Source organism: Cercospora kikuchii, assembly GCF_019650295.1.
Source record: "Cercospora kikuchii DNA, contig_00002, whole genome shotgun sequence".
NCBI classification, from domain to species: Eukaryota; Fungi; Ascomycota; class Dothideomycetes; order Mycosphaerellales; family Mycosphaerellaceae; genus Cercospora; species Cercospora kikuchii.
In genome coordinates this window covers 1,346,587-1,366,904 of record NW_025408583.1, presented here as the reverse complement: position 1 = coordinate 1,366,904, position 20,318 = coordinate 1,346,587, and the positions used below count along the sequence as shown (strand labels likewise).

The window sequence follows — 20,318 nt, the reverse complement described above, 5'->3', positions numbered from 1 at the left end:
TGTTCGACGCGGCGAGGGTGTTGCGAATCAGTCGCGCAATCATGTGGCGAGTAGTGGGCAAAGGAATGTGGTCGCTTTCGTAGGCCTCCAGGGCGCAGTTGCACACGGTCCTCGCCGACGTCTGGAGAGAGCTGCGCACGATACTCACCGCCGGCGGTGCACTGGGCATACGTCGTGGTGTTCGGTATATTGTGGGAGGCATCGGGAGTCCGCGGAAGTTCGCGGTGTTTGCGATGGCAATCGACGTGACGGCGGCGGCGTGGATTGCCAAGGCAGCGCCAGCGCTCGCGGGCAGGCCAGAAGCTTCTGCTGGTCGAGGGTGAGATTCTTGGACGGTCACATCGTCCGCTGCGGTCAACGGTTTTGCCGCGCACAGCAGCGTCAGAGGCGGAGCAGAGTGGCCGTCTGTGCAGCAGCAAACAAACCCGCTTCGGGGCTGTGCGACGCTCCGGCTCGAGACCCCTTGGCGGGCACATGCATCAGCGGCCCGCGCTTGGACAACGAGGCGCAGCGATCGACCACTTCCAACCCGTTCGATGGCAACTTCGCCGTTCTGTATAAGAACAAGACGCCGAGCACTTCTCCTTTGATGTATCACACTACCAGCAACACCGAAAGCGGCCAGCACGAGCTCAGTCCCGACCCACAATCAGGACAGACTCCAGACACCGACACCGACGAACAGATGGCAGCCATGACGATGCACATGTCGCCTGTGCCCTCCACGGGCATGAAACGGAGACACTCACCATCGCTCTCCCTCGATCTCTCCAGCCTACCGTCTCTCTCACAACCCGCACAACCGAGCAACACCCTCCTAGTCACCAACCTCGACGCCCCAGAAATCTTTCAAGCCGCAAGCCTTGAAAGCATCCGAGCAGCAATCAACCAACACGCCACAATCCACACTTTCTCGCCCCTCAAATCCTTCCGCCGCATCATCGTCAGCTTCTACAGCGTCGAAGACGCAGTCAACCTCCGCCAAGTCCTCGACGGCGAGACCGTCCTCGGAAACAGAGTCCGCGTATACTTTGGCACCGAAACAAAAATCAACCCCGAAGATCAACACTTGCAAGCACCTCAAAGCCAAAAACTCTTCTTCATCTCTCCACCGCCTAGCCCGCCCGTCGGCTGGGAAATGCGCAACGAAGAGCCTCCGAACAAAGAAGTCCACGCCGATGATCTCGCTGTGGCGTTGTCGAAATTACATGCCAAACCTGCGGCCGATCAGGCTTTGTACGATGATGTGGATGGCAAGACTCCCATTTCGCCAGCGACTGTAGGGCGATCGAGGAGTTCGACACTTGTGTATGATCCGCAAGAACATGGACATTCGCCGGATTTGCCGGCAATTGCGGTTGAGGATACGACGGATAGCCCACTCCCTATGACGCCGATGGATAGCAGCAAGCAGTTTGTGCATACCGCTCGACCACCTGTTGAGTTGATGCAGTAGGGGATTATGATATGAGATGTGCATATGATTACTGGGTCACATAGCGAGGAGTTCTCCAAATCATCGGTGGGATACGGCGCAAACCAAATTGCAGAAGTCGCTTTTCAAAAGTAGCGGCATGGCATGTACAGAACACGAATGCATATGAGAAGTTTTGAAATTATCATCACATCACCACATCACCTTTCATTTCCAATCTCACTCCTGTCCATGTTTGTCACTCGGCGGAATGAAAGTGTCTCGCTATTCACAGCGAGTCTATCACATATGCAATGTCGTAGCTAATGTAACATGATATATGTACATCATGACCCGCTCTGTAACGACTTCCGAGGCGGTATCACTTCCTCCTCCCACTCATCGTCCAGCTCAGGCTCGCCGAACGTAGCATTCCACACTCGACTCCACAGCCCCTTCTTCTGCATCATAGCCAGAACGAGAACAATAGGCAGCTGCCATACACTCGCCCAGAACAATGCCCTCGCCGAGCCCTTCTCCCCATTCAGCCTCCACATGCGCCATGCCTCCTTGAGCATCCAGCCGTTTATGACCGAGCTAGTCACCACGAAAGTGGGATCCGTGACATGATAATAGCTCAAGCCCGCACATATCGGGAACATCGCCAGACTGTATCTGAACGAAACCCTCGCTGCCATGGGTATATTGGTAGAAACCAACATTTTATACCCAGCGCTCGCATATTCCTGTCGAACAGCATACGCCAACGCAAAGAAATGTGGGAATTGCCATGCAAACAATATGCCTGCAATGAGCCATCCACCAATCGCTTGCTCAGTGAATAGAAGCTCTTTGGCTTCCTCCCATATTGATGATTGGCTTGCGTCTGTTGTGCTGTATTGACTGGCAGCTGCACACCAACCCATGAGAGGAGGTATTGCTCCCACGATTGCTCCCACCCAAGTATTGACAGGATGTATTCTCTTCAAGTATGTATATGCTCCTGCATATATTGCGATGTTGGCCGCTCCGAGAAGTGAAGTGGTGGGATTGACACCATACCACAAAAGTCCTGTTCCGACAATTCCCGTTGCGATCGCGAAAATGAGTGCTCTTCGCTTGCTGAGCAGACCACGTACGAGTGGGCGGTTCTTCGTCCTGCTCATTTTGGCGTCATGTTGTGGCTCGAATAGCATATTTAATGTGTTGGCAGATGCAATCTGCAGAAATGTCCCGCTTGTGAGGAATAGCAGTGTGAGAGTGCTCAGCGAGGGTGCATCGGTGACTGATGTGCTCAGTAAGGCTGGCACGGGGTATATGGAATATGACGCAGTGGTCGTGAGAACTACGAGAAAGGCCAGACGTGGCTTAGATAAGGAAAGGTAGGTGGAGAATGCTCGTCGGAAGGACTTTGCGGGTGCGGCGGCGGCGTCGCTGGATAGCTGGGAGGATGCATCCAGTGGGAGGGGCGCTTCTGCCACATCGTTCGTCGCGGCTGCTGCTGCGGCCTTTAATCGTTTTCGCCGTCGATGTGGTGGTTCTTCGCTCGCAGCGGCTGTCGTTTGCTGGGCCACTGCAACTGGTGTTTCTCTAAGCTGACCACTTGCTGCGGCTTTGGACAATATTGTGGAACCATTGGATTGGCTGTTATGAAAGGCATTGGCCCAGAAAAACCTCTGATTTATCTCATCGTCCTTGGTGATAGCGACTTGTCGTGTCTTCACAGCGCGGGAGAAGGGTCGGCGGTGGGGCTGCTGCAGTCGTGCTATCCGGCTTGCACATCGCAGACATAGCGAGCCGGCATCGAGTGACGACGTGAATATGGCGGTGGGCGGTCGAGGGAGCATCGGTGGGAGTTGCGAGCAGCGCTGCGGACAGAATGGTGCACATCATCAATGCTGCAGCATTGTCGACACGCCGATCACCGAAACAACGCCGAAGCAGCACTCCCGCATCTTCACCGCACCCCCATGCTGCTTTCACTTCCTTCTGGAGCTGACGACACCCTGGGAAATTTGGAGGGACCAGGGGTAGCGCAATGGCGGATGACGACGATTCTGAGACGCAGCTCCTCCTCTTCGTGCTCTGAATGTCGCTGACCACGGAGGCTGCTTCAGCACGAATCAACGTTGTGTAGGCAGCTCCGCACCCAGCATTCCACCCACCACGGCTCTCTTCCGTCACAGACTTATGCTCCGTCGGTTCATCAGCTTTGTCATCATTGCCTGTTGCAGCTCAGCCATCCTCGTATCACTCGGCTACCACCTTTCATGGCGGCAGATCGCACCACTTGCAGTATGGGAGGGCACCAATGGACCGGCGGAGCAGCCCCTCGACCACGATGAAGACGCTATATCAGATATGTGGCCGGGCCAGTCTGCGGACGTACCCAAGGCCATGTTCAAAGAGCCCGAAATCGATTCGATGAGCCCGTATCCTGTTGGGAAGACCAAGCCTCCTGGTAGCAGTTATACCAGAGCACTGGTCCTGCCACGCCTCAAAGCTGAAAGCACCGCCTGGGTAGAACAGGAGCTAGGTGACTGGATCGACAGCGGTCTTCTTATACCAGCTGTGTATACGGTCGATGATCGCACAGCGGACCTCCACCCGCCAAAGAACAAAGGGCACGAAGTCATGGTGTACTTGAGCTACATCATTGACTTCTACGAGACACTTCCAGACATCAGTATTTTTATGCATGCTCACCGCTACGCCTGGCACAACAACGAATTGTTGAACACGGATGCCGCACAGATGGTGCGGCATCTGAGCCCCGAACGAGTCACAAGAGAAGGTTACATGAATTTACGGTGTCATTGGGATCCAGGCTGTCCTGTTTGGTTACATCCAGGCGCGACGAAGGACAACTACGATAAGCCAGAAGAGAATTTACTTGCTGATTGTTGGAGTGAGCTCTTTCCTATGGATCCCGTGCCGAAAGTCCTCGCTCAGCCGTGCTGCGCTCAGTTCGCCGTGTCGAGAGAGCGAATCCTCGAAACACCTAAGATGCGATATGTTGTCATGCGGGACTGGCTGATTCGCACAGAACTGACAGACTACCTCAGCGGACGTATCTTCGAGCACATCTGGCAATATATCTTCACAGCCTCGCCGATTCACTGTCCCAGCATGAGCGCGTGCTACTGCGATGGGTATGGACTGTGTTTCGGAGGGCCCAAAGAGTTTGACTACTACTTCGAGCTCAACTATCATGTGCAGGAGCTTCAGAAGGAATTTAAAGCGTGGAGAAAGAAGGCAGACGCAATAGCAAAGGCAACGTCGGCAAACGGAAATGTGGACGAAGCGGCTTCCCTTGTGGTACCGGAGGTCGGGAAGGATAGAGAGCTTCTGGACCAGATTGAAGCTCTGGAAAATGAGATGAGGAAGCTCAAGGATGCAGCCTTGATCAGAGGACAGGACCCAAAACAGCGAGCGATTGAGAGCAAGCGAGAGTGGAAAGAGGGTGATGGATTTTGATAACAGCTAACGAGACCATGTATTTGCCGACAGCAAAAAGGAACCTTGCAAACATTCATTTTTGGTAATCTCTCCGCGCGATCCGGATTGCACGCCCAACTCGCTTCTCGAGACAGAGTGCCTCCGCTTCATTGCACAATCCAGAGATACGAGGATTGAAAGAGCACTCAATATCGCCGAGCAGAGTCCGAGTGTTCATTCTGGTTTCGGTTTCGATATCCAGTCAAAGACCGCTCAACATGACCGAGTCCTTCACACATGCTTCGCCACTGAAAATTTGACCCACAGCGGCCCTTTCCACCAAACACCATAACTCTGCTGGTCGAACCAGTCTCCTGTCTTCTCCTCATCGAGCTCCAAATCGAAGTTGAACAGGATCTTAGCCAAGATCAAGCGCATCTCGGCAATTGCAAGATTACGGCCGATGCAGTTCCTGGAACCCAGCGAGAATGGTTGAAAGGCTTGCTTGACATCGTTGGAAAATTCCGCAGGCGCATCAGCGAGCCACCGTTCTGGCACGAAATCATCCGGTCGCGCAAAGTTGGATTCAGTCTTATTCATTGCTAGTGGACAAAGGCGGAGCGATGCGGTGTCTGGAACCCATTTGCCGCATATCATACCACCTCCCGATGGCGGTACTCGAAGGATCTGTTGTGATACTGGGGGGTATATCCGCATCGATTCATCCAGAACGGCCAGCATATACGTCAGGCGACTCACGGAATGGATATCGATTTCCTCTTCGCTCTTGAAGGCCGTTCGGATTTCGTTGACTGCCTTCTTCATGACTCCCGGATGTTTCAGCAGGAGGTAGGTTGTTCCACTAAGAGTTGTAGCACTGGTCTCGGCGCCTGCTAGCACCAGCACACTGGCGTTATTGATCATTTCGGCGGTGGTCTGATATGGCTGTTAGCATTGCTTCATTGCGTTTCAAGGTGGAAGACATGCCATGCCCTCAGTGGCGGCCTTGTCGCCTTCACTTTTGATGAGAACTCGATCCCAGAAGTCACCGCGAGACTCGCCTTTATATTCTGCCCGCTTACTGGCCAGGCCCGCTGCCAGCATGTAATTTTTCTTCCGGCCTTTAAGAAGCTCAGGATCGGCGAGGTACGATGTGAATGTCTCCAGCCCAAGTCCTCTCAACACTACGCTCTGAGACACGTACTTGACATTGGCGAGAATTGCTGGGATCCATTCGTGAACACGACGTTCTTCAAGTCCGTGGAAACTCTCTCCCCAAGCCAGTTCGCCAACGATGTCAAAAACTGCCATCGTGTATAAGTCCACAACGTTGACTGATGCCGGTTTATCTGCGTCTTCGCGGAGCCTCACCATGAGGAGGTCTACGTAGCGCTTAATGCGTGGCTCCTGCTCACGCAAGCCCTTGTCCGAGAATGCGTAGGAGAGCAGGCGGCGGAATCTTGCATGCTCGTCCCGAGGTCCTGTGAGGATAGAATGCGCACCATTCGGAGGGTACTGTATTTTCTTCGGATCCTTGCTGAACTCTGGCTTCGCTTTTGAGAGTCGTCAGAGGTACGAAGATGTTTCAAATAAGTTTCTCGTGATGCGAGAATGCCTTCCAGCGTCGACACTTACTCATGTGCACATCCTTCCAAGCTCGTGCATCAGAGAAACTGAGCTCATCGGGAGCGATTCGAACCTCTGTGCCGTACTTTCTGTGAATCTGGAGCATCTTCTTGTCAAGCGTGCCCTGCAGTGCATAGTACGCAGATGGGAATCCGGACACTCGCCATAGTAGAGGGCCAGGGTAGGAGCGGAGAGGGTGGAGAAAGAGGCTGTAGAATACACGCCAGGCTAGATAGAGAAAGGGGAAGGCAATAACAATCGTGAGCACACGGCTTATGCCTTGTGCTGAAGTGTTGGTTAAGCCCAACATATCTAGTGGCGCTCGAGAGGTGATCCAGCTGAACAAGAGAGCACTGAGTGGATGCGTAGGGAAACGCGAGATTGATATACCTCCTTCTCTTGCTGAGTTCTATCCGCAAGTTCCTTGAACTAGGATTCGTCGGGGTCGCCGCAACTATCCTAAGATTGATGATGGTTTGGGCTCTCCTTGAGAAATGCCGTGCTCTTGCACAGAATCTGCGTGCAACAAAGGATTACTAGTCCACTCAAAAAGCATTACCAAGAGCTGTGAGATCGTTTCCCGCCGCTTTGCGAAGGGTACAACGCTGCCAACGCTTAAAATGGTATTGAAGAGTGATCAATGTGGTTTATCCGATTTATCCGCAGCCTGGCACCAGATCCACAAAGTACACTGATCACAAAACACAAGCATTCTTGGCACTTCACTTCCATACTACCACCTCTAATCCAACCAGGAACAACCCACACAATTGGTCGGGCAAGTTCAACATCGAGAGCCCTGACAGTCGGATGCCAAGTTGAAGAGCTCTGCGGGACAACAGACATTCCGTTTCGCGCATGCATTCCACAGAACAGCACACGTGAATCCAGCGACGACGACGACCATCGACACAGCTTCATCAAACATGGCAGCAGCAGCAGCAGCGATTCGACCCATGGGTCCAATGGACCTACTCAAATTCAATCCGTGTAATCTCGACCACCTAACAGAAACCTACAATATCGGCTTCTATCTCGAATATTTCACCAAATGGCCACACCTCTGCAAAGTCATCGAAGGTCCAAGCGGCCAAATCGAAGCCTACAGTACGTGTTTCCCTATGCGCTGGTCTCACCGCAACGGAGCTACGTAAGCTGACCAATCCGTCTCCTTAAGTCCTCGGCAAAGTCGAGGCTTCACCATACCCAGCACCCATTGAGCCTTATGATCCAGGTCTGAAGATCTATCAAAAGAAGTTTTCCAACTACCTCCCCTGGCATGCGCACATTACATGTCTGACAGTGGCTCCATCGGCACGAAGACTGGGGTATGCGACGAAACTCTCGGAGGCCCTGGAACAAGTCGGTGATCAAGAGAATGCCTGGTTCGTGGACCTTTTTGTGCGAGTCGAAAATGAAGCTGCGATTCAATTGTACAAGAAAATGGGGTAAGACTTCCGCCTGCCTTTCTGGTGGTAACCAATGCATAATTTTTGTGTCTCATACTGATTAGTGATCTAGCTATTCCGTCTACAGGAGAATAACAGACTACTACAATGACGGAAGCGACGCCTACGACATGAGGAAACCGCTCAAGCGAGACAAGCAACGCAAAACTGTTCGTGCCAATGGCGAAAACATCAAAGTGAGTCCTGATGAGGTGTGGTGAAGAATTGTTAATCGCATCAACCGGGTATATCCTCGGAGACATCTCTAGCCGTCGTACCCCAGGAGGCATAAGTTCTTCAGACGAATGTGGAAGGTTGTGCACGCCAAGAAACACAAGCGTGGAGAGGTTGGCATCCGGAGAATAAGAGGACAAGGGGTATGCCCTGTTGTCAGAACTATATGTTTCACATCGATGCTCGCATATGACATTCAATGGCGCTGGGCTGTTGGTGCTGGCAGGCTTCCGCGGATACCGCGGGCATGGTCGGCGAGGCCGAACGTGCCCTATAGAGCTATGGGGGTTAGGAAGGAAAGTTCAGGGTAGAGGAATGGAAATCAGCAAATCATGTGTGACCGAATGTCATACAGCTATGGATCATAGTACGAAAGGCAGCTCGGCGCGCCCGCTAGCCTAGGCTATGGCGGATATGCACATGCCCAATCAAGCAAATTTGTCACGCGCATCAATTTTCACTGACCCACGCATCGAATTCGCGGTGAACGGCAGACCTTGGATCCAGAGAGTTGTCCAGGCGGGCGTAGATATTGGCAAGCAACTTGAAGGCCGAAGCTCTCGCAAGCGGCGCTGCCGTATCGTCATCAGGACCGCATTGGAGTTCAGCTTTGGCTCGTGCTAATCCAAGTAGATACTGCACGTCAGCCAGCTCGAATGGAAGAGCCGCAGCAGTGGGATCTAGTCCGTAATATCCGGAGTCGAATTTGGTGCCGCATCGTTTGACAATTGTCGACCATTGGTATGCGTCGCTTTGTTCTTCGTCATTGTTAGCAACCAACTCAGCGACCATTGGTTCATCGATGAATGCAGCATCAGAGTCTGAGTGTCTTCGTTGGGTAAGCTCCTGACTTTCGTCCTGACGTTGCAAGTGCTCAATTAGATGATCGTCACATCCAATCGCAGCCAGAACATCCGCAAGTGTGAACGTGACATCTGTAGTTTTCGTCAACAAGTAGACAAAGTCAGCATCGTCGGCAGTGTGACAGAACTGTACGGCGTAACTCAGGAACAGAATCCAGGAGACAATTGACTGGAAGTCCACAGTCCCAATATGCTGACGAAACTCGATGGTTTTCTTGACGAATGTATCTCCGTAGAATCCATCTTCGTAACAGTTGTCGAAATTCAACGCCGCGTGGTGGCCCAGTTTGTCACCACAGACAGAGTTCACAATACTCAGATCTGCGAGGCCTTGATAGTCGGTCGCTTTTTCGATTCTTTGGATCCAGTTGAACACGTTCTCGTTGTCAGAATGGTGGATGCGATTGTCGATTGGCAGAATGTGGAAATCGGCGTTGTGATTCCAATGGTAGAACGACGGCGGAGCAAACCAGAAAGGAACCAGAGGCTCGCAGCGGAAGGGTTCGATGTCGAGACCAGGTGCAAGGACACGTGTTGCAGCGTGCATCTGGTCGAATCGAGATTCATATGCAGTGAACAGTTGTGCAATCCGCTTGCCTGTTTTGAATGGGATGAAGTCCGGACCATTGCCAATATGGACGTGGAATCCAGAAGTACGATTCGTGAGAATTGCACAGTGGTAGTCGGAGCGCATCATGGAGAGGACCTCCGTCACACGCTGGATCTCAGCTGCCCAGTCGTCGCGCACATAGGAGAATACTCGAGATTGCAGCTCGATGTGCTCCCGTGTCCAACCCTCTGGTATCGAAGCCTCCTCGGCGGGTGTAAATTCCAGGCAATCGTGGTCAACAGTCCAGTCTTGGTAAGGAGCATCCTCTGGTGTCTCACGGGCCAAGTTCGAAGCAACACCTGCTTGTTTAAGGAAGTGTTGAATTGCTTGATCTGCGGGAACGTTAGCTAATGGACGTGAAGGAGTCAGATCAGGGATGTTTGCAAACGCATCAGCCTTGTATACGATTGCGAACTCCAGTTCAATGCCCACAGTCTGCTGAAAACTGTTCATGTTGTCGGTTGGTGTGTTTTCTGGGAGTGCCAATATGCTCGAGGTGGTCTTTGAAGCAGTCCTGCTGCTAAAAGGCTTTGCTCGGTGGATATTGCTTTGGGAACTGATCTCGAGGTCTACCCAGGCGGCATGTCACTTGCATTTTGTACAGAGCTGGGAACCAGTGCTAACAATGAACAAAGCGCTGAGGCTCTTGTCCTGACTTGAAAGCGAAATCGAGAATGGCATTGTCTGGCGTTTGATGATGTGCGCATCAATGCACTTGTGCATTGATCAGGCCGCGTCACCTTTATGGTCAATAGACGCTGACAAAGAAGTAGCTCGGCGCAGTACAAAGAGACTTGGTTCCAGAACCAAAGTAGGGCATGAGAAGCGGTGAACCAAAGGCCGTTTGAGCAGTACTGCGGAAGCTGAATTTCGCTAATATGGACGAAAAGTCGATCTCCTGCTGTCCCGTCCACCTAGACCCAACGAAGAAAAGACAACGACCCCAAAGAAATGCTGCTTTTGATCGCAGCGAGCAATTTTCTACTCACCATTGTGCCTGCAATGATCTGTTATGATTTCATGCAAGTTGAGATGTGGTACTAGGGGTGTGACCAGGCGTGTATGGACGACGGTTGCTGGCGATGAGTTGAGGATCGCATTGTCTTGAACGACTCGGGTCCGTCCGTGGTCTCGAGGTCTCTTTGTGCAGACATGGTAATTCTGAACTCCAGAGCTCCCAATCACCTGCAACATAGTCAGCCAAGGGAAGCAATTGCTCAAGAGTAAAAGTAAATGGGAGCGAAGGTAGATTGCGAGGAATGTGCTTGCCAAGGCCGGCAAGAATGCAGTGCATCGAGGTTCTGCTGACTGTGTCAGAACGCAGCTGCATTGTAGCTGTCAGGCGTAGCTGTGCGATTGCGACGAGGAAATACGATGCGGCTGATTGGACTGCGGCTGAAGGTGCGACCGTTGACGACTGAACCCTTTCCTATTGAGTGGTGCGCTCCTTCAATTGTCGAACGGGTGCATGCCAACACTGACTGATAGCCATTGGCAGAGATGTCGAAAGTGCGAGTCGAGGTGACAGATTTAGTAAAGCTGTTGTTTTGTTTCGTTTCATACTGATTGCCGAAAAGGACGTGGAATGTGGGCTGCGGCACATGGCCGAAGAGCTTCTCCGATTCACTGTCGCTGGTCGAAGAGCGTCGACATGCCTTCTCTCTGCCGCCGCTAATAACACATGCTGAAGTCGCACCGGGGAAATGGAAGTTGTAGTAGTACATGGGGGGTGATTAGCCGACTCCAGCAGAAACTCCTCGGATGCAGATTGCCTAGCGATCCATGATGCTGAAAAGACCGTTGCTTGCTCCGTACGCCTGTTTCGTTAGCCTAAACGTCGCCTAGTCGTATTGGCGGCGGTCTTCGTAGCTGCGAGCTGGTGGTGCATCGCGCGGCGGACGAGAGTCGCCACCGTAGCTACTGTCGCCTGGTGGCCCACCACGGGGAGGACGCTCGTAGTTGGAGCCGTAGCCGCCTCCGCGGCGCTCTCCGCCATAGCGATCACCGCCGTCGCGGTAGCGGTCGCGTGGTGGACCGTCATCCCGACGTCCGTAACCACCGCGATCATCGTAGCGGTCACGGTAGCCTCCGCCTCGATAGTCGTCACGACGGCCGTAACCGCGGTCCTGCTTGTCGGTTAGTACTAAGTCATGTTGCAATACCAAGTTCGAACTCACGTCGTAGCGGTCGCCTCCGCGGCCTCCGAAACCTCCACCACGTGGACGACGGTCCTCTATGCTCAATTAGCTTCTCGCTTCACACAATTCGGATGTGACAGATGAGTAGCTTACCGCGCTTAGGTGGTCCGAAATACTTGCCCGGAGTTGGCGTGCGTGGGCGAGCGCGGCGAGCCTTCTCAATGCTCAAGGTGCGTCCCTCGTAGACCTCGCCCTGAAGGGCCTCCTTCGCAGCATCTGCCTCATCCGAAGTGACCATCTTCACGAAACCGAATCCACGGCTCTCGCGGGTATGAGGATCCTTCATGATGTTGCACTTTTCAACCTGTCCGTACTTTTCAAACAGACGCGACACCTCCTCCTCAGTCAAACGTGGGTGGATTCCCGTAACGAAAAGGTTGGATCCTGGGTTCGTGGCATCTGGCTCGTCGTCGGCGCCGCCCTTGCGCGGAGGGTCACTGGTTCTAGTCAGTACGCTGGTCGCACATCTGTATCGTAGCTCTACGTACCGGTCGGCGCGTCCGTTGGAAGGCTCATCGCGCACGCGGACGTCGCCATCTCGATCGCGGTCTGGGCCTGGCGAACGCGAGCGCTCACGAGGAGGGTAGTCGCGCTCGTCTGTTGTCGAAAGAAGTCAGTACTGGTCTGGGAGTCACGGCGGTCTTTTGGATGTCGTGTGCTGCGGCTGAATTGGGCGAAGGAAGCCGCGTGGTTTGACACGCTGAATTCTCGCCCAAGTTGATGCCCGTGAAGCGGCGCACTGAGCGGTGTTGCTGGTAGCGGAGGACGTACCGTCGTAGGTGCGCTGATCGGCGTCGTAAGTGTCAAGGTCGGCCATTGCAGCGGTCGATGTGTCGCTGTTTGCGACGGACTGGGGGAAGATGTAAGAAAGGGCTGAGCGAGCGCGTCAGTACCAGAGCACAGGCAGGCTGCTGTCGAATGTCAAGCGGCCGTCAGCTGGCAATGACGGCGGGCGCGTGGATGCGTGAAGGAGTGTGCGGAGCGGAGAGGGGATGGCGGAAGGAGGGATGGACGAAGGCGTGGGCACGACGTGGTTTGTTCAAACAGTGAGGCGGCTGGAAACACAAGTTGATCCCTTGCTTCCAAGCCTTCTCTCGGCAACTTCCGCTTGTCTGCAACCAGCACCAGGCTCCGGCATGCTAGGTGCAGATCACGCGTTCTTGTGTCGACTTCACTTCTTTCTGCTCACGCCAGCCAGCGGTATCACCATTCACTGCGCATGCACAGGTACTTCATCACGGCTCTCACATATCACCAGCTTCACTGCGACATATCATCATCCCGCGAGATGCTACAGGCAGCGAGTCATGACCAGAGGCAACGCATTGAATGTGATTAAGGGTTTTCAGCAGAAGAGTCAAGGTGATATCGCGATCGTCATTATTCTATCTGTACACGCTTGAACGCTCACAAGAATCTGTTGTACTACCATTCTTCCCGACAATGATCTAGTCTCCAAGATAGACCGGCACTCCATACACAACTGGTGCAGCTCCATTGAGATACCTTAGAAAGCACGCCTCACGGCTCTTCGACACAGCCTCCACCAAACTCTGCGGCTTACTTTCTTCGAACCTCACGCGACTACGATTACGAGCCGGCGTGCGCGAGGCCATTGGTGTCTTGTGGACTTTTGGCGTCTTGGGCGTCTTCGCGCACTTCTCTGGAGTGGAGGGCACAGCGAGTGTCCGCTTTCGAGGCGTTTTCGCTGGCGGCTTGATTGTCTCGGGAGCTGCTTGCCACAAGCCCCACTCTTGCCCAACAGCGAGTGAAAAGCGATCGATATCCTTGTCTGTCACGTCCCACAGCGTGGCGAGGACAGCCATGCACTTTGAAGGATGTTCAGAGCTGGCCTGTCCCGCCTGAAGGTAAGCTGACGGGACTGAAAATGGCTCGAGCTCATCGTATTCGGTGACGGCGCCAGACGAGCATCCCATCAGCCAGACCACCTCACTGCATGTCTCCAGCTTCTTGATCGCTCTTGGTCGAATGTACTGCGAACCAGCTCCGTGGCCGAAGTAAAGGAGATTCGACGAAGTCTGAAGGGCAGCTATGAAGACCTCCTCACTTGGCTCACGTGTGACAATCGAAGTCCAAGGCTCTCCGTCGGCATAGGTCAATTTGCCAAGCTCTGGTGCGAGGACACCTTGAGTGCTCTTCAGGTCTCCGGACGGGTTCAGTATGTATGCACCAGAGTGCTTGGACACGGTGTAATGATCATCTGCATTGAGCTTGTGCGCATTGGCTCGCATTGTCACAAGACGCTCGCGCAGCGTCAGCATACTGTCGACTCTGCTGACGCTTGCTCTCTCCAAGCATGGCATGCTCTCCCATGGGAAGGCCTGGAGGCGCCGATCCAACACAAGTATCAAGTGCGCATCTTCTTTCTGCTGCTCGGCAGCATCGTAGTACGACCGCAGGGCATCTGCGACCTCCACAGTCATGCTGTCGAAGTCGACTTCATCGTAGGCATTGCGCTCTCCGTTGAACTGAAGCATGTCGACCACGAAATACAGCAGGTCTGCCAGTGGCTCATCCATGTCGACTTCGCCCTGAGTGTGTGCCCCAAGGCCAATGAAGAGCTCCAGAATCTGGTCGTCCAAATCGATCTTCTTCGATCCTTTCATTTGGCGGGAAGGCAAGTGACGATCAAGGATAACATCAAAATCCTGTCGAAATCGCAGTAGCTGTGCATCATCTCTCCGGTGCTGGGATAGTAATCCACGGAAACCACCGAGCCAGATGTTTTCGATATTGATGAGTAATTCCTGCAGACGTCGGTCAAGTGCCTCTCTCTCACTCCACCAATTTGTCTTTGCGCCCTTGACGCTGGTATCCATTGAATTGTGGCAGCTGTAATTTGAAAGCTCGACGATCTCTTGGAGCTCAGCTCTGCCAACCACGAAGTCAAACAAGTTATCATCGTCATCTTCGGGCTGCTGCCGCGAAAAGGGCAATCGCATCAACAGCGGAGTCTGACCATTACGATATCGCGCAACATACAGTTCATCGCATTGTTCGTTGAGACTGAGCGATACTGCTGTCCAAGATCGTGGCAAAATGTCCACATATTCTTCTTGGAACTGCGTGGCAGAAAGCTCTGGCGCCGGGTGAGAATTGTCAGACTGAGGCCACAGAAGGAGGTCTGAAGATTGTGTGATGTCGCTCTCCAGCTTCGCCGCGAATGACAAGCACTCTGCAGCATGGATACGCGGTGCTTCGATGTGCAACGCCTCTCGAACAGGGTGCAAAACTTCCGGCGCCTGGGTACCTGAGGTCGCTGAAAGCAGCATAGAGGTATCTGCAAGCAGGGCATATAACTTGTGCGTGTCACTGGTCGTGAAGGACTCCATCGAGGATTCTTGGCCTTCGAGACATTGTCTAGCGGTAAGCAAGAGCTGGAGCACCGAGTCTTTCGCCGGCTTCTTGCTCTTAGCTGTTTTCGAGCCTTTCGCGGCTTTGCCACGACCAGGCTGAACAGTCGACAACGCAGATGATAAACTTCGCTCGGCGGACCGCAATGCCGGAAGTGCAAGCGTCGATTCTGAGAGCGCGTTGAACGTGAAGTCAGCCTCGATCGCTGCTTCCACTGCTTGCATCGCTCCCAGATAGCTCAACATGCGCCTGTCGAAAGTGTCTGGGAATATTTGACAAAACTCTGCAACCCAACCGATTCTGCTGTTTGCGTCGTCCTGGCCAAGCTTGGTCGCGAGTATGGCGCTCTGCAGCAGAACCTGTGCCTCCAGCTTTTGGAGCACATAGCAAGAACCCCAAGCAGATATATTCTTCTGCGACGAGACAGGTGCCGGTTTCTTAGTTCTGGCGCTGGTGACGCGAGAAGCTGTGGCTGGTTTTCTGGTCGCCACTGCTCGTTTTTTCGTCGCAGGTCTTGAGACAGCCTCTTCTGGCAGCTGTGGAGTATCATTGCCATTTGGCTTCGACGAGTCCGCGTTGAAGGACAAGTGCAAGCTTGACATGTAGGATTGCTCTTGGACTTGCTTCAAAATTGTCTTGGCCTCGCGCGAGAACTTCAAGGCATCTTCGAGGTCACCGAGCTTTATGCTCAAAGCAGTTTTCGCTTGCAGGTGATTCGTTCTTGCCAAAGGGCCCTGAGGCTTGCCAGACTCTTGCTCGTGAGCAAGCAACAGCTCCGCATCTTCAATTTTGCCAGCGCTGGCCAGCAAAAGACTGCGGTGGTATCTAATATTGGACAAGATTCCATGTGCATTGGCCTCTTGCGCGATCTTGGCAGCTTTCTCGGAAGAGTAGGATGCCTCATTGAACGAACCGTGGTGTGCATAGATGTTTGACAAGTGCATCAGCGCCTGGCACATCACTGGAAGGACTGTCCACAATGCCACGCCAGTACTGGAGGATGGATTTGTTGATTGTGTCGACTTGTCTTCTGCTGTTTTGAGGTTCAACTTGCTGACGCCCCTGATCAAGGTCTCGACAGGTCGGGTGCTACCTTCGCCACTTCGATCAACGTCAGGCTCATTCGCAGCAGGACCGGATTTTTCAATGCCAGCCCAAATGCTGTTGGCTACTTGCACAGATCGCTTAGCAGCTTGAAGTGCCCCATGAGCATTGCCCGATGCAAACAAATGTTGAGATTGGGCCAACCAGCCTCGAACGTGATGGAGCCTGAAGGACTTGCGTTGGTGCGATGGGGCAGACTCCATTATCAAGCAGGACCGCACCTCTGCAGCTGATTGAAGAGCTTGTGCACTCTCATCGAGCTTGTCAACACAAAGAAAGTACTGCGCGCCTGTGATGTGATAGTCAAGGGCAGCAAGACTTGACTGCCCTACTGTCGCTAGCAGCTTCCGTGCCTCATCAAGGTAGATTACAGCTGCTTCCGCGTACCCGTGCAGAAGGTAGCACCGGACCAGACACAAGTCCGTCGTGCACAACTGTTCCTTGTCGCCCGAGATCTTCTGCACTCGATGCAGTATTTGCAGAAGGTGAAGTTGCGACTTGTGCTCTCCTAGCATGGTGAAGTAATCGCAAAGGCAGGACAATTGCTGTGCGAAGGCCGAAGGATTGTCGATGGTCCGCTGCAAACTCTCGGTGTCATGGCATTGGTCCAGGAGTCTGTGCCAGACCAGAATCTGCTTTTCGAGCACATCGACATCAAGTGAATTATTCTCAAAGCTCCGCGAGATGACTAACGAAGCACGCAACTCTTCCAGATACGGCACGAGGTCTCCATCACGGCCTGGTTGTTTAGGATCCACCAGTTCTGCGTGAGTCAAATCCTCAAATAGCTTGTGTTGAATCGTGTCCGGGTAGATCGTCTGATACCGCATAGCCATCGCAGAGACCCGCGCTCGCCGAACCGGAAACTCGGTGGAAGCGTAAGCCTGCAACAGCCGGTGGACAAGCTCCCGCACTACTTCCCCTTGAGCTTGTCGTATCCTTGGCTTCTGCACTATCTCGCATGTAATTTGCAGCTGCCACTCGAGCATAGCGCCACGTTGCTCTGATGGCAGAGTAGAGTCATCATAGAGCGTTTCCAAGCATTTCTCAGGAACACTGCTCACTGCCTTGTTCACCAGGCCTTTGAGAACTCTGCTCAGTATGATGGCGGACCGGGTGCTTGACCAAGCTTTTGCAAGCGATGTGTGCGCTGCTTCTTTAGCAACCACATCGAGAAGGCCCGTCTGAACAAGTGCTTGAGCTGTGTCCTTGTTGATCCAGGTTACGAGTGATTCTGTCTGCCTGCTGATTGCCACAGCCTTCTCAATGATACTCTTTATTGAATCGGTCTGCTTTCCTGCACTCAGTCGAGCATAACGAGACGCAAAAGCTGCCGCCGATCGTATAAGCCCTTCGCGGCTGGTCATGCTGATATCGTGATGCCGTCCATCAAAGCTCTCGAAAAGATGATCCAATTCCACAAGTAACGTTTCGTAATCTGGAGCACTTCCCGACAGACTCTGCTGTAAAGCCTGTCTGAGTAGCTCTAGATTATCAGCCCCAAGCACTGATTGATCGCCAGTTGTGTCTATGGACCTCAAAGCGCATGCGTATTGCCTGCACAGGGCGGCGACTCGACGTGCATGATTCGCTTCAAGAGCAGCACATTGCTGCACCGCAATGTTGGAGTATGAATGTGCTTCTTCAGCATCACCTGCTCTCTCTGCGAGCACGGACATCGTGCGACTTATTGTGAAGCTGGCACTCGAACACGCGCTGGCTTCCTGACTTGAAAGGTCCAGAGATGCGCGAGCTTTTTGGCAAATTCTGAGCACATTTTTGTTGATTGCTCCAGCTGGGAGCCTCCTGAGTAAAGCGCTCATAGATCGGGACACTGACTCAAGAATGTTTTGAGCGATATCCACGGACTGCGCCGTCAGTTTGATCATCTTGAATCGCACAGAGAGTGCGATCATGTTGATTTTGAACGCATATTCTGGTCGTATGCACCGAGCGCTGTCCTTTGCCATTTCGTCTGTTCTCGCGCTGATCGAAGGACAGAGGCGCGTGAGGGCCTGGAACAGTGCGTCGAGCTGTTTCGCTGCTTTGGTGCTGTCACTCAAGGATGTAGCATATTTGACAATGCACAACACCGCTGACTGCTCACTTTCCAGTTCAAGATGGGGTAGAGCATCCTCAATCGTTGCAGGCTTGTTTGCAGTTGCGAGCAGGGCCAATACATATGACCAGTAGGTCATAGCGAGCGGAGCTATGTTTGGATCTCCTTCCAGATCAACTTCGAGCTGCAAGAGGCTGGCCAGCGTCTCGTGTCCGGGTACTCTCCCTGTGCCTGCCTTCTTGCCTCTCTGCTGGTCAGCAACAGCATCTGTACGCGCGCTTTGCAACCGCTTCTTGACCGCACATAACTCTTTGCCTGCAAGATTGTCGAGGCCAAGTCCGATCATCCTGCTTACCAGGGCAAGCATCCCGGTCTCGAGTTGGTACTTGGGCAGTGATCGCACACCTAGTTGCTCTCGATCGGCAGCTCTGAGCTGCGAGAAGGCCAGCCTTGCGCATTCTGCCGTCGCAGTCCAAGGTTTCGTTCCAGGTGAAGGTGTCTCGTTGTTTACAGTGCTCACTGCCGCGCATTTGTCACTGACAAGCTTTGTCTGCGAAGCTTTCGCAGGGCTCGTATTATTCGATCGCTCGTGGAGTGCCCTCGAATCCTTGGGAATTGTCCGTTTGGGTGTGCTGTTGAGTTCTCCATCGCGCTGTTTGGACAGGGGTCGGTCATTCTTCACAGCGTTTTGAAGGACCCTGAGAGTTGTATTAACAACATCTGTGGCGAGAGCATAACGTTCCTTCGGAGAAAGAGTCTTGGATTCGTCCTCGAGTACCGGCACGAACGCGACCTTCTTTGATGCCTTGGGTGCCGGCTTGGTGGATCTTGTCGATTTCGATGCTGCTGCTTTGGTATTCGTAGGTCTCTGTGCCCGTGCTTGCGGTCCTGTTGTGGCTGCCTCTGTTTTGGATGTTGTGCCAAACAAACCCTGTAAAATTACGACTGTAGATGATGTAGCCTTGCCCGATGATATCTCCTTCTTCACACGATCCAGAATGCTCTCCGTGGCCGCCATGCCTTGTGTTTCTTAGTTGCTACCGCATGCTGAAGGCTCTAATGCTCATTACTCATTGCGGCGAAGCGTGTGCACGAGCGCTCAGACCCAGAGGGCGTTGCTGCAGCAACGCGATTCCGAAAGGATATCGAATTCTGGATCTTCCGCTGGCGGCAGCACGGTCGACACATTATTTTGTCGACTGCGATCATGGCGCCCTCAAGAACATTAACGTTACAGCGCATGGCTGCTGCTGGGGCTTTGGTGCATGCAGCATCGCGCAGATCATACATGGTCACGGGCAGTAGGCTGTATGCCGACCAGTCGAGGCTCCCTACCGTGGCCAGCCCATCGTTCTGGACATCGCTGATACCCCGTTTCCTGCGGAAACCGACAACAGAGGCAGAGGCAGCGGCGCGCGCAACGAGAAAGGATGCTGCCGCAGAGGAGAAGCGAACAGGACTCATCTTCTTGCTGCTTGGCATCCTCGTTGGTTCCAATGCGATCAATATTATCGGCCTGAAGCGCGAGATGCTGAACTTCTCACGCCAGACCGACGCCAAACTAGAACTGCTCCGTGAGGTGATAGAACGAGTGAAGAGAGGCGAAGACGTGAACGTGAAGAAAGCGCTGGGCACAGGAGATCCGGAGCAGGAAAGGGAGTGGGAAGAGGTGATTCAGGAGCTGGAAAGAACCGACATGCTTTGGCAAAACCGAAAGAAACGAGATGCGAAGCGTGCAGAAAAAGCCGAGCAGGCGCAATCAAGAGAGGAAGAGCGAGAACACAGCAATCAAACAGCACAGGACAAAAATGCAAAGTCGAGTCCTAAATTCCTGATGTGAATGGAACACGGTAGATGGGCAATCGCACAAACGCCTGTTGGCCATATTCTCTGTGGTGGGCTGTTTGTACCGGATCTTTCCTGGAGTCTCGAGCCGTCATGCGGCCGTT

At 53.2% G+C, this 20,318-nt stretch overlaps 9 protein-coding genes across 10 annotated transcripts; 4 read left to right on the top strand and 5 right to left on the bottom strand.

The window, feature by feature from the left end:
* Window positions 1-589: 589 nt before the first annotated feature.
* On the top strand, window positions 590-1,456 carry CKM354_000276000 (uncharacterized protein; the record flags this gene model as incomplete). Its single annotated transcript, XM_044797926.1, has 1 exon — window positions 590-1,456. One exon carries the CDS (start codon window positions 590-592, stop codon window positions 1,454-1,456), a length of 867 nt encoding a protein of 288 aa, XP_044653861.1.
* A 305-nt stretch (window positions 1,457-1,761) lies between these two features.
* On the bottom strand, window positions 1,762-3,261 carry CKM354_000275900 (protoheme IX farnesyltransferase; the record flags this gene model as incomplete). The annotated part of the gene is made up of 1 exon (XM_044797925.1): window positions 1,762-3,261. One exon carries the CDS (start codon window positions 3,259-3,261, stop codon window positions 1,762-1,764), a length of 1,500 nt encoding a protein of 499 aa, XP_044653860.1.
* Window positions 3,262-3,604: 343 nt separating this feature from the next.
* Window positions 3,605-4,891, top strand: CKM354_000275800 (uncharacterized protein; the record flags this gene model as incomplete). The annotated part of the gene is made up of 1 exon (XM_044797924.1): window positions 3,605-4,891. The coding sequence occupies one exon, from the start codon at window positions 3,605-3,607 to the stop codon at window positions 4,889-4,891; it is 1,287 nt and encodes a 428-aa protein (XP_044653859.1).
* A 252-nt stretch (window positions 4,892-5,143) lies between these two features.
* On the bottom strand, window positions 5,144-6,788 carry CKM354_000275700 (uncharacterized protein; the record flags this gene model as incomplete). The annotated part of the gene is made up of 3 exons (XM_044797923.1): window positions 5,144-5,788; window positions 5,840-6,405; window positions 6,488-6,788. 3 exons carry the CDS (start codon window positions 6,786-6,788, stop codon window positions 5,144-5,146), a joined length of 1,512 nt encoding a protein of 503 aa, XP_044653858.1.
* Window positions 6,789-7,404: 616 nt separating this feature from the next.
* On the top strand, window positions 7,405-8,147 carry CKM354_000275600 (peptide alpha-N-acetyltransferase complex B subunit NAT3; the record flags this gene model as incomplete). The annotated part of the gene is made up of 3 exons (XM_044797922.1): window positions 7,405-7,585; window positions 7,656-7,926; window positions 8,000-8,147. The coding sequence occupies 3 exons, from the start codon at window positions 7,405-7,407 to the stop codon at window positions 8,145-8,147; spliced, it is 600 nt and encodes a 199-aa protein (XP_044653857.1).
* Window positions 8,148-8,610: 463 nt separating this feature from the next.
* Window positions 8,611-10,086, bottom strand: CKM354_000275500 (uncharacterized protein; the record flags this gene model as incomplete). The annotated part of the gene is made up of 1 exon (XM_044797921.1): window positions 8,611-10,086. The coding sequence occupies one exon, from the start codon at window positions 10,084-10,086 to the stop codon at window positions 8,611-8,613; it is 1,476 nt and encodes a 491-aa protein (XP_044653856.1).
* Window positions 10,087-11,474: 1,388 nt separating this feature from the next.
* CKM354_000275400 (uncharacterized protein) lies at window positions 11,475-12,648 on the bottom strand (the record flags this gene model as incomplete). 2 transcript variants are annotated; one of them, XM_044797919.1, is made up of 5 exons in its annotated part: window positions 11,475-11,759; window positions 11,811-11,866; window positions 11,925-12,274; window positions 12,320-12,428; window positions 12,603-12,648. In XM_044797919.1, the coding sequence occupies 5 exons, from the start codon at window positions 12,646-12,648 to the stop codon at window positions 11,475-11,477; spliced, it is 846 nt and encodes a 281-aa protein (XP_044653854.1). The 2 variants fall into 2 exon arrangements, with proteins under 2 accessions (XP_044653854.1, XP_044653855.1); XM_044797920.1 differs by having other exon boundaries at window positions 11,925-12,268.
* Window positions 12,649-13,279: 631 nt separating this feature from the next.
* Window positions 13,280-19,387, bottom strand: CKM354_000275300 (separase; the record flags this gene model as incomplete). Its single annotated transcript, XM_044797918.1, has 1 exon — window positions 13,280-19,387. The coding sequence occupies one exon, from the start codon at window positions 19,385-19,387 to the stop codon at window positions 13,280-13,282; it is 6,108 nt and encodes a 2,035-aa protein (XP_044653853.1).
* Window positions 19,388-19,576: 189 nt separating this feature from the next.
* On the top strand, window positions 19,577-20,209 carry CKM354_000275200 (uncharacterized protein; the record flags this gene model as incomplete). The annotated part of the gene is made up of 1 exon (XM_044797917.1): window positions 19,577-20,209. One exon carries the CDS (start codon window positions 19,577-19,579, stop codon window positions 20,207-20,209), a length of 633 nt encoding a protein of 210 aa, XP_044653852.1.
* Between the last annotated feature and the right edge of the window lie 109 nt (window positions 20,210-20,318).